Below are 12,179 nucleotides of genomic sequence, written 5' to 3'. Positions count from 1 at the left end.
AGAGCATTAAACACAAGAGAATAATAGCAGGATAGCGACCTGTCCCTGGACCATTTCTACCAGAACTCCATTCAGTGGATGAAGAGAACAAGATAAAAATAATCATAACTGCAACAAAATTTGGAAAAAGAAACAGAAGAAAAAGAGATCAGAAGCAAGTGGGATATTTTTGTTATTAGAACTTAGGACTGTAAGAAACCTCAGAGGTAATGTAATTTTACAGATATGGAAACCAACCCTCAGAGAGAGCAAGAGAAACTCTCCTAAGATAACATCACTAGTATGTAGCAAAAGCAGAATTCAAATCAGGGTCCTCTGACTTTCTTTTTTTTCTTTCATTTTTAATTTTTTAATTATAAAAGTATTTTATTATTTTCCAGTTACATGTAGAGATAGTTTTCAACATTTGTTTTTATAAGATTTCTAGTTTCAAATTTTTCTCCCTCCTTCCCCTCTGTCCCCCCCTCCCCAAGACAGCAAGTAATCTGATATAGGTTATATATGTATGATAACATTAAACATATTTCTGCATTAGTAGTGTTATAAGAGAAGAATCAGAGAAAAAAGGAAAAACCTCAAAAAAGAAAAACAACAGCACCAAAAACAAAAGAAATAGTATGGTTCAATCTGCATCCATATTCCACAGTTCTTTTTTTTTTTCTTCTGGATTTGGAGAGCCTTTTCCATCATGAGTCCTTTGGAACTATCTTGTACCATTGTATTGCTGAGAAAAACCAAGTCTATCACAGTTGATCAACACATAATGTTGATGATACTGTGTACAATGTTCTCCTGGTTCTGCTCATCTCACTCATCATCAGTTCATGCAAGTCTCTGACTTTCAGTGAAGTGCTCTCTCCATTAAACTGCACTATTATTTGGTGAAAATGTAGACTATTCAATGAACAAACTATAAATATAAATCAGAGAGGCAGCAGATGTAGTGAATAAAGTGCCGGCCTGGAAGTCAGGAAAGTCTAGGTTATAATTACAGCTCTGACAAATTCTAGCTGGGTGACCCTGGACAAGTCATTTAACTTTTATCTGCTTCAGATAATTCCTTAGGCCCTTTTTTTAAGTCAACAGATGAGCTGCTCTAGGCTGGCAGAGAGAGTAAAAAGTTACCCAGTTTGATCCTTCTTATATTAACTAAAATTTACAGTTTTACCTTGGATTTTATTTCAAAATTGTACTTTATTTGAATGTCGCTGTTGATGGTTACTCAATGTGGTACTTTGAAAATCCACAAAAACAAACAAAGAAAAATTGGTTTCTTTTCCTTCCCACTGTTAGGTTTTTACCCTTATTGGCTGATAGATATCAGCTCCCTATCTTTGGACAAAATATGTAACTCTTTTTTTTTCTAAAACCAGAGATAAAATTATTTATCTCCTTTCAGTTTCCTTGTTTGTACTTGACTTGAGCACTGAGGGGGGACTTTGAGAGCCGTTTTCTGTAAATTTTCCTTTCGTGGAGTTATTTGCTAAACCTGAGCCACCTTGACTGAAGAAATCTGCTCCAATACAGATAAAATGTGGTTTTTGGTAGTGGTGGGGTTGAGGCATGCATTTGTATGTGCATGTGTGTGTATGTGTCCGTTGGGGAGAACTGAAGTGTGTGTGTGTGTGTGTGTGTGTGTGTGTGTGTGTGTGGCCATGACAAAGCAACTAGAGCCCCAGAGGAGCTAAGTCCAACCTTCTTGATACAGTCAGTGGTTGATCTTCTTTTTTATGGTTGGGCACAGGAGTTGCACCTTTCATAGGAATGATGAAGGTCCAGTGGGTCCTATACTCCCCATCTTGCACTTTATTTTCAACAAAGAAAGAATTTCTAAAACCCTAGAACTTATGCTGAATTTTGTTAACTAGGTCAAAGGAAGCACATGAACCAAAAAAACCCACAAGTGCCCCCCTCCCAAGCCATACTAAAAAGTAAGGATTTAGTCTATTTGGTTTTTAGGTGTCAAGAGTATCTTAGCTGAAAGTAAACATATCTTTACTTTTCTAAGGAAACCAGTGAAAAGCATCAGCAAGTACACAAAAAGTGCCATTTTTAAAAAATAAGGCAGTTTGGGGTTCAAATCTGGCTGCCAAAATTGCAGTGAGACCATGGGCAAGTCACTGAAATGAAGGGATTTTGGACCAGGCTGTTTATAAGGCCCCTTCCAGCTCTAACACCATGATCCTGTGCATGGGGAGTGGCTGACTTACAGGAGCTAAGACCACTAGGCTACTTGGAGACCAAAAGTACAACACTCCTTTCTTCCCATCGAGGACTCTAATTCTCTCTTACCATGACACAATTTGCTGTACTATGTTTCTTGGCAAAGAACAGGGTCCAGCTCAGTAAAGAGTCAGTATCTAGAATAACAGGACTAATTTTAGCTTTGGAGTTTTTAGCTCTGCCACTGAGAGTCTGAAGTCTCCCTCTTTTTGTTTTTTGGTTTCTCCAGTCAGTCACTATAAAACATATATTAAGTGCCTACTATGCGCTAGGCCATCTGTAAAATAAGGCTGTTTGTGGTGACCTACATACAAAGCTTGTGTCTTGATTCTCCCTCTGGAATTCATTAGCTAAGCACTCTTTGTTTTTTAGGTTTGTTTGGAGACTGGGTCTTAATAGCAATTGAACTTTGACTGTGGATCACTAGGAATCATTGGTCTCATTCATTTCCACCCACTGGACAGAGGAGATATACTTTACAATATTTATGGAGGCTTCCAGATTTGGAAAATAATGAGAATTGTAGGACCCTGAGCCACATACCAGGGTGTGCCTAATTCAAATCCAGGATTGTGAAACAAGGTTTCCACAGACATACTCCATTTGAGTGCTACAACGGAGAGAAGAAGTACTACGGCACTTCAGTTTGGGGATTTGTGACAGTAGAGGGGGTGAGGTTTGGTCAATTCTATACTATGTATACGTGTTCAGTATATCCCCGCCCTCTTTTTTTTTTTTTCAGGAAATGTTATTTCCTACTTTTGCACACCAAGCTTTATCTACTGATTTTCACAGCAGGATCTATGAGAAGGTTAAAACTTTTGTTCTTTCTGAAGAAAACTATCCATTGGTGAGTTGTGGGGGTTTTTTCTCATTACCTTATTTGCTACCATATAAAAGGAAATCAGAGGGGAGGTTATTATAAGCATCCTGTGGTAAATGCATCATGAGTTTACATTTGGTGGCATTTAATTCTGAAAATCATCAGCAAGATGAGAGCAAAGTGCTTTTCCCTGGACTATTAGTTATTTATTGCTGGATCATTTTGAGAGGTACAGTTGCAAATGGATCATGGGATTTTGAGCTGGAAGCCATTTGGGAGACAATCTAACCCAATACCTTCATTTTCCAGATGAAGAAACTGAGACCCAGAGAGTGACATGACAAAGTCAAAGTCACACAGCTGACAGAGGCAGGAGTCAAAGTCAGGTCCCTTTGACTATAAACCCAGACATCGAGAAAGGGGGGAAATGGAAATTTCCCCCTCAGGGATTAGGTGAGACAGAAGAGATTTTTGCTGAAAAAAAAATATATATATATAAAGGGAACTGAAATCTAACCCCAAACGAGATAAAATTAGCTTTCCTCCCTCTTATCCTTGCTCCATCTTCACACCATCCAGGTTGTTTCTCCTTCCCCTCAGGGAAGGATGGGATGGGTTACAGTCATTCGCTAAAAATGTCCACTGTGGAAGGAAATGTCTTCCTGCTATGATTGTAAGGATATAATAGGACAGGCACCTGACTTGTTATATCTCTTCTCCTGTCAGGAATCCTTACCTAGGTGTGGATTGGACTAGTAGCTTCTGAAAGCCTGTGATTCCGTGATTCATCTTGTGAGAGACACTGTTGCCAGGTAAGAGCTTTTTCATGTAAAGTAATATTTAAACCTCACATGGCATTCCTATGTATCTGTTTAGTCCAGTGAAAGCTGCGTCAAGATCCCCCTTTTGTGCAAGGACTTAACTTCTTGCATGATTCCCAGTCAGGGGTTCATAACCTGGTATTGGGTCCCTAGGTAGGTTTCAGGCAGTCCATGAATTTAGATGGAAAAAAAAAACAAACAATTTTGATCACTGTATTTCTATATAATTGGTTGCATTTAATGCACTTAAAAACATTCTGAGAAGGGGTCCAAAGGGTTCTCCTGACTGCCCAAAGGATCTGTGCTACAAAAAAATTATAAGAATCCTTGCTTTCCATCAGGGTAGAGATGGGGTCTGGAGCTAGGATTTCAGTGGTCTTGGGAACTACTGAATGAGGAAATTCCTTCTATCAAAGAAGAGCTCACTTTCTGTTTGAGTGACTTGCCCAGGGCCACACAGTCAGTATGTGTCAGAGAAAGGATTTGAACTTGGCTCCAAGGCTGAACCTCTGTCTACCTCACATTGCCTCTCTGCATGCTACGGCTAATATAAAAAAATAGCTTGTGACTGGACTATGAGGGAGTCACAGTTCTCCCTCTGATTCAGGTAATTGTTTCTACTGTTTAGGCTAAAGAAACTGTGTCATGTTAAAAAAAAAAGTCCATTCACTTCTCTCACACCTCAGTTTCCCTATCTGTAAAATGAGCCAGGTTGAACTCTAAGATCCTTCCTATTTCTAAATCTATGATGTGCTGATCCTTTGACCTGAAAGCTTTGAGATGTTAAAAATAATTTGTAGAAAGTCCAGGTTAGAGCTTGCCTAGCTGGGGGACTGTGGGCTTCTTCTTGTTGTTGTTCAGTTGTTTCAGTTGTATTCAACTCTCTGTGACCCCATTTAGGGTTTTCTTGGTAAAGATAAGGGAGGGACTACTATTTCCTTCTGCAGTTCATTTTACAGATGAGGAAATTGAGGCAAACAGGATGAAGTGACTTGCCCAGAGTCACACCACTAGTAAGTGTCTAAGGCCAGATTTCAACTCAGGAAGATGAGTCCAGGTCCAGCATTCTATCCACTGTGCCACCTAGCTGCTCTGTGAACTAGTTAAGGACATTTACACCATACCTGGTAACCTACAAGCTTTATAAGAGCCATAGCTTGACCTGAGTTAGAGTTTTTCCTCCGACACATACAGTGTCAGACATACTGAGACTGTGTGACCCTGGCTAAGTCATTTAAGCTCTCAAGGTTCTAGAAAGTGAACTCTGCATCGATAGAAGGAATTTTCTCATTCAGAAGTTCTCCAGGCCAATGAAATAATAGCTATAGGTACTATCTCTATGAGTAGTGTAAGATCCAGTATGCCTTAGTAGAAAAAGAGTTGGCTTTGGAGTCTGGAAGACCTGGGTTCAAGCCCTGCCTTTAATGCATACTAGCTATGTGATCCTCGCAAGTCACTTAACTTCTCAGTACCCCTCCAAAACTTTTAAGCTAAAGATGAGATGTTGATCTGTGTCAACGGAAGGCGTTCTCTCGTTGGGAGATCTCTTCCCTGATGAAATCATAAGTTGGACTCTCTACTTACCTCTGCCATCCTATACCCTTAACAGGTTCTGCTCTTTCCATTACATGTGATTCTAAAGGGAAAGTGACATTCTCCACCCACATCCAGAGATAAACAACACTCCACCCTACTTGTGATCTCAGTGGTCTTTTTGGAGTACCGCCAAGCCAAGGTAGAATGGAATAAAAAGGGGAAGGGCAAAGAAGGTGTCTCCGTGTTAATCCCCCTGAGATGTTTTCTAGGGCATCCTCAGCCTTTGTTCACTCCTGACCCTTTGGCTACAATGTAGTCCACAGACTTGATTATCTGATGCAGCCAGTATGTGTGCATAGACATCCATGTATAAAGGTTACAGACCAAAACCCATAGGGAAGAACAATTAGCAAATCCATGTATTTTGCATCTGCTTGCCCTTCTATTCACAGAACTGAATATTTAATGTCCGGTTTTCTACCTTCCGCAGAGGGAGAGTTAGGAAAGACTTTGGATATCATCTAGCCTAACGCCCTTATTTTACAAGTGACTCAACTCCTCCTGGGACCAAACATTTACTATGTTAACCTGGGCAAGTCACTTAACCCTATCTGCCTCAGTTTCCTGATCTGTAAAATGAGCTAGAGAAGGAAATGTCAAACCACTGCAGTATCTCTGCCAAGAAAACCCCAAAGGAGGTCGTGAAGAGTCGGACAAGACTGAAATGACTTAACAACAACAAACTTTGTCCCAGAGATGTCCAGTGGTTTGCTTTAGATGACACAGTTTGCAGGTGGCAGATCTAGGACTTGAAGGCACATCCGCTTATTCTCCAAGACAACACTCTTGGTATTATGCTGTGGAGATAAAAGAACTTGATGAAACTGATGACCATGGGTGACATTTAATATTTATGAAGTCTGCACCTGGTCGCAAGAGGAATAGAGTGGAAAGATATTAACGGATCACTACATATTCATGATTGCTTCTTGGGGGCGGGGGGAGATACCTAAAAGAGCATGTTCTAATGATCACTAAAGGCATGTGTGGATAACACCATGCTGAACTTGGAGTTAGGAAGCCTGAGTTTCAATCTGTCAGACTAACTTGCCACATCTGTGAAATGGGGTCTAGCAAGAGTACCTACCTTACAGGATTGTTGTGATGACCAAATCTGATACTTCATAAGCCTTAAAGCAACTCTATTAATGCTAGACAGTGGATCAGAAGCATCATCCTCATAAATAAAGAACATCATTGGTGCTATCATAAATATGTCCTGATACATGTACAGTAGCTATCATCTAATAAACTTAATAAATACTTGTTGGTTTATCGATAGACTGATTTTATGAATGTCATGGACTACTTGAGAGGCAGCTCGCTCTAGTGGAAAGAGCAATAAATTTGAAGTCAGCAGAGCTGGGTTCAAATGACGCCTAAGTCACTACCTACTTAACATTGAGTAAGTAACAATCTTTCTGATCACAGATTGCTCATCTATAAAACAGGTAGGGTCAGACTTGGTGGCCTCCAAGGTGCCTGCTAGCCATAAATTTATGATCTTGTGCTTCCTGGAGATACTATACTGAAGGAATGCCACACTTTTTTTTCATTCACAGGGCATACCACGATGGACGAATCAACAACCTCATCATTCTACTATGATTTTAAAGCTCCCTGTCAAAGCTATGATGTGAAGTACACAGCATCATGGCTCCTCCCCCCGCTCTACTCCTTGGTGTTCATTTTTGGCTTTGTGGGCAATGCTCTAGTTTTTCTCATCTTGATAAGATGTAAAAAGCTGAAAAGCATGACTGACATCTATCTGCTCAATCTGGCCATCTCTGATTTGCTTTTCATTGTCACCCTGCCATTTTGGGCTCACTATGCTGCAGACCAGTGGATCTTTGGAGACGTCCTGTGTAAGTTGCTGACTGGATTCTACCACATGGGTTTCTTTGGAGGAGTCTTCTTCATCATCCTCCTGACCATCGATCGCTACCTGGCCATTGTCCATGCTGTGTTTGCTCTGAAAGCTAGGACAGTCACCTTTGGCATTTTGACAAGCGTCATCACCTGGCTGGTGGCTGGCTTTGCCTCTCTCCCAGCAATCATCTTCACCAAATCTCAAAAGGAAAGCATCCAACACACCTGCAGCCCTCATTTCCCATCAGATCAGTCCACAATCTGGAAAGACTTCCAAACTTTAAAGATGAATCTGTTGGGGCTAGTGTTACCCCTCCTTGTTATGATCATCTGTTACTCAGGAATCATAAAAACACTGCTGAGGTGTAGGAATGAGAAGAAGAAACACAAGGCAGTGAGGTTAATCTTTGTGATTATGATCATTTATTTTCTCTTCTGGGCCCCCTATAACATTGTGCTTCTCTTAAACACATTCCAAGCTTCCTTTGGTCTGGACAACTGTGAGAGCTCTAAGAACTTGGGCCGAGCCATGCAAATAACAGAGACACTTGGAATGACACACTGCTGCATCAACCCAGTGATTTATGCCTTTGTTGGGGAAAAGTTTAGGAGATACCTCTCTACTTTCTTCCGCAAATACATTGTCCGACGTTTCTGCAAGCAGTGCCCCATTTTCCATGGAGAGACACTTGACCGAGTGAGCTCAACATATACCCCATCTACTGGGGAGCAGGAGGTCTCTGCTGGTTTGTAAAAAAGATTCTTTTCTTTATATTAAAAATGGCCTTTGTGGGGGAGGGGTCCTACAAATCTTAAAAGGGCCTGAAAATCTTAGAGATCTAAGATCCCTAAAAAGCAAAGAAACACAAGAATATTCAGACTCCAGGTACAGAAGGGAACTTGAGTCCCACTTCTCAATAAATACATCATCCCACAGCACCAGAAGATTCCTTGAATATCAAGTGCCTTCTCTTAAGTAAAAATAGAATAGCCTGGATCCTTGTGTGTCTCTCCTATTTAGTCTAATCAACCCTCAGCCTTACTTCCATATACATACATACATAAATGGAGGTGTAGATGTCTGTGTATATATATACATATACATATACATATGTATATATGTGTGTGTGTGTGTATATGTGTGAATGGACAGATAGAGAGATAGAGCAGCTGAGTTACACATTGTCTATCTTATCATGCCATCAGAAAGGTGCTAGATCATCAGGGTTGAGGCAAATAGAACAATGAACACCATACATTCAAGTTTATGGATTCTTTTATATCATGAATAATGTTATAAGATATAAATATATATGTATACATACATATCTATATAAAACATGTTCCAAAGATTTCTGCTATGGCTTTTTGCTTAAAATGAAATATAAGACTGAGACAAAAACTTGTCAGAATGTTATCACTTTATGAAATAGGAAATATATATATATATATAAAGTCAATCAGTAAGCATTTATTATGCACCTTCTATATACATGCTGATATACAAATGAAATCATCCTTGTCTTCTTGGTCTCAAGGAATTTCCATTCTATTATTTTTTTAAGCAAGATAAGGAGATTGAGGACCCTGAGGTCCAGAGAGGGGGAAGGGGCATGCTCCTAAACCCTAAAGATTGAAGATTCTTAGAATAAGTTGGATAATTCAACTTTACGAATTCAATGTATTGCCCTATACATATTATTTGAGTATTTGTTAATCATTCCATCAGATCATTCTGTATAATAATTTAGATAATGTCCTGGTTATGGAGCCTCCAGCTTTGTCTTGGAGTGAATTTATTAAGTTTAAGGCTTTTGTCTAAAGCATCCTCAGGAGGTAACTTAGAAACTTGGTCAGACCAGATGGCCAAAGGTGACATTATTGTTAGTGCCACTCAAAAGATAGACTTTAGTTTGCTTTCTAGAACTTCATTTTTTATCTAGATGTGACTTTATTTGGAAAATAAAATCTTCCTAACAACTCTGTCTGTCTTTCTAAAGGGGTACACCTGGCCTCAGGTCGGTCTTGGCAACACAAGACTCTAAGGATGTATTTACACAGGGTGGCCCAAAAGTCTTAGTGCAGCTGTACATTGCTTTAAAAGTAATTTTACATAACCTATAGAGAAGAGTCTTACTATCCAGAGGTCAGTAAAACCAACACCTTCATCTTATAGAGGAGGGAACTGAGGCCCAGAGAAATGAAGTGACTGGACCAAGGTCATAGGAATAACAACAATAGTTGATGTTCATTATAGCATTTCAGTTTTCTGGGTTTTTTGGGTTTTGGGGGGGTGGGAAGGACAATGAGGGTTAAATGACTTGCCCAGGGTCACACAGCTAGTAAGTGTCAAGTGTCTGAGTCTGGATTTGAACTCAGGTCCTCCTGAATCCAGGGCTGGTGCTTTATCTACTGCGCCACCTAGCTGCCCCCATATTTTAGGTTTTTTCAAAGCACTCTACATTAAAGCCTTATAAAAACTCATGCGGGGCAGCTAGGTGGCGTAGTGGATAGAGCACCGGCCCTGGAGTCAGAAGTACCTGAGTTCAAATTCGGCCTCAGACACTTAGCACTTACTAGCTGTGTGACCCTGGGCAAATCACTTAACCCCAATTGCCTCACTAAAAAAAATTTAAAAAAAATTAAAAAATAGAAAAAACTCATGAGATAGGTGCTACAAGAATTATGCCCATTTTCCAGATAAGAAAACTGAAGCTCATTGGGGTCCAGTGCTTTCCCTATGGTCACACAGTTCCCTAGAGTAGCAGAGAGTAGCAGATTCAAGTCCAAATTCTGTTATTATCTCATCTGATCCTGTCAATAACCCTGTGAGATAGGTAGTCTGAGAATTGTCCACATTTTACAGAAGAGGAAAAGTGAGGTGTAGTGAGGGTGGGGACTTACCCAAGGTAACTTCTCTGGTAGGTAGAACTAGAGCCAGTCCTGGACCCTGCTTCTTATTTGATTTTCTTTTCTACTATAACAGGATGACTTCCTATGTTGGCATCCTGTGAAAAGATTGTCTCCTACAAGTTAATTATCTGGGAGGCAATTTAAAGCCAGAATCCATGCCAGAAGCACATAAGTGGAAGGATAGGAAATAAGAAGTACACGAGATAATCTAAATAATTGTGTGTTTGGTATTTAATATTGTCCTAGAAATGTTAGCTTTAGCAATCAGAGAAGAGAAAGGAATTAAAGGAATTAGAATAGGCAAGGAGGAAACAAAACTATCACTCTTTGCATATGATATGATGGTATACCTAAAGAATCCTAGAGAATCAACTCAAAAATTACTTGAAACAATTAACAGCTTTAGCAAAGTAGCAGTATATAAAATAAATCCACAGAAATCATCAGCATTTCTATACATGACCAGCAAAGTCCAGCAGCAAGAGATAGAAAGAGAAATTCCACTTAAAGTAACGGTAGATAATATAAAATACTTGGGAGTCTACTTGCCAAGACAAAGCCAGGAACTCTATGAACACAACTACCAAACACTCTTCACACAAATCAAATCAGATCTAAATAACTGGAAAGATATCAATTGCTCATGGATAGGCAGAGCTAATATAGTAAAAATGACAATACTGCCTAAATTGATTTACTTATTCAGTGCCATACCAATCAGACTACCTAAAAATTATTTTATACAGCTAGAAAAAATAATAACAAAATTCATCTGGAAAAACAAAAAATCAAGAATATCCAGGGAAATAATGAAAAAAAATTCACAGGAAGGTGGGTTAGCGGTACCAAACCTGGAGCTCTACTATAAAGTGGCAGTCATCAAAACTATCTGGTACTGGCTAAAAAATAGAGTGGTAGATCAATGGAATAGGCTAGGCTCAGGAAATGCAGTAGTAAATGACACTAGTAATGTAGTGTTTGATAAACCCAAAGACTCCAGCTTCTGGGATAGGAACTCAGTATTTGACAAAAACTGCTGGGAAAACTGGAAGATAGTATGGCAGAAATTAGGCATAGACCAACATCTGACACCTTATACTAAAATAAGGTCAAAATGGATACACGATTTAGACATAAGAGGTGATACTATAGGTAAATTAGGAGAGAAAGGAATAGTCTACCTATCAGATCTTTGGAAAGGAAAACAGTTTATGACCAAACAAGAGATAGAGTATATTATAAAATGCAAAATGGATGATTTTGATTATATTAAATTAAAAAATTTTTGTACAAACAGAAGCAATGCATTCAAAATTAGAAGGGAGGCAGAAAGCTGGGAAACAATTTTTGTGGCCAGTACTTCTGATAAAGGCCTCATCTCTAAAATATATAGGGAACTAAATCAAGTTTATAAGAATCCAAGTCATTCCCCAATTGAGAAATGGTCAAAGGATATGAACAGGCAGTTTTCTGATGAAGAAACCAAAGTTATCTATTCCCATATGAAAAAATGCTCTAAATCTCTAATGAGATTTAGAGAGATGCAAATTAAAACAACTCTGAGGTACCACCTGACACCTATCAGATTGTCTAAAATGACAAAAAAGGAAAATAATAAATGTTTGAGAAGCTGTGGGAAAATTGGAACACTAATTCATTGTTGGTGGAGCTGTGAACTGATCCAACCATTCTGGAGAGCAATTTGGAATTATGCCCAAAGGGCGATAAAGCTGTGCATACCCTTTGACCCAGTAATACCACTTTTAGGTCTTTTTCCCAAAGAAATCATGGAAAGGGGAAAGGGACCCACATGTACAAAAATATTTATAGCTGCTCTTTACATGGTAGCAAGGAATTGGAAGTTGAGGGGGTACCCATCAATTGGGGAATGGCTGGACAAGTTGTGGTATATGAATACAATGGAATACTATTGT

The 12,179-nt window shown here is 39.3% G+C and overlaps 1 protein-coding gene across 2 annotated transcripts in view; it reads left to right on the top strand.

Moving 5' to 3' along the window:
- LOC122729965 (C-C chemokine receptor type 5-like) overlaps nucleotides 1-9,283 on the top strand; it is a 54,140-nt gene extending 44,857 nt beyond the window's left edge. The window contains exons 2-5 of one of the 2 annotated variants that reach the window (XM_043969126.1): nucleotides 2,966-3,073; nucleotides 3,773-3,858; nucleotides 5,477-5,602; nucleotides 7,026-9,283. In XM_043969126.1, the coding sequence (XP_043825061.1) occupies nucleotides 7,037-8,086 (1,050 nt within the window). In that variant the 5' untranslated portion in view covers nucleotides 2,966-3,073; nucleotides 3,773-3,858; nucleotides 5,477-5,602; nucleotides 7,026-7,036 and the 3' untranslated portion in view covers nucleotides 8,087-9,283. Of the gene's footprint in view, nucleotides 1-2,965; nucleotides 3,074-3,772; nucleotides 3,859-5,476; nucleotides 5,603-6,745; nucleotides 6,870-7,025 lie in introns of those variants that run through there. The other variant, XR_006353368.1, reaches the window with a different exon arrangement.
- The last annotated feature ends 2,896 nt before the right edge of the window (nucleotides 9,284-12,179 follow it).

Source organism: Dromiciops gliroides, chromosome 5 (assembly GCF_019393635.1).
Source record: "Dromiciops gliroides isolate mDroGli1 chromosome 5, mDroGli1.pri, whole genome shotgun sequence".
Lineage (NCBI taxonomy): Eukaryota > Metazoa > Chordata > Mammalia > Microbiotheria > Microbiotheriidae > Dromiciops > Dromiciops gliroides.
The sequence above is the reverse complement of the archived record's forward strand: the minus strand, read 5'-3'. Positions and strand labels throughout refer to the sequence as shown.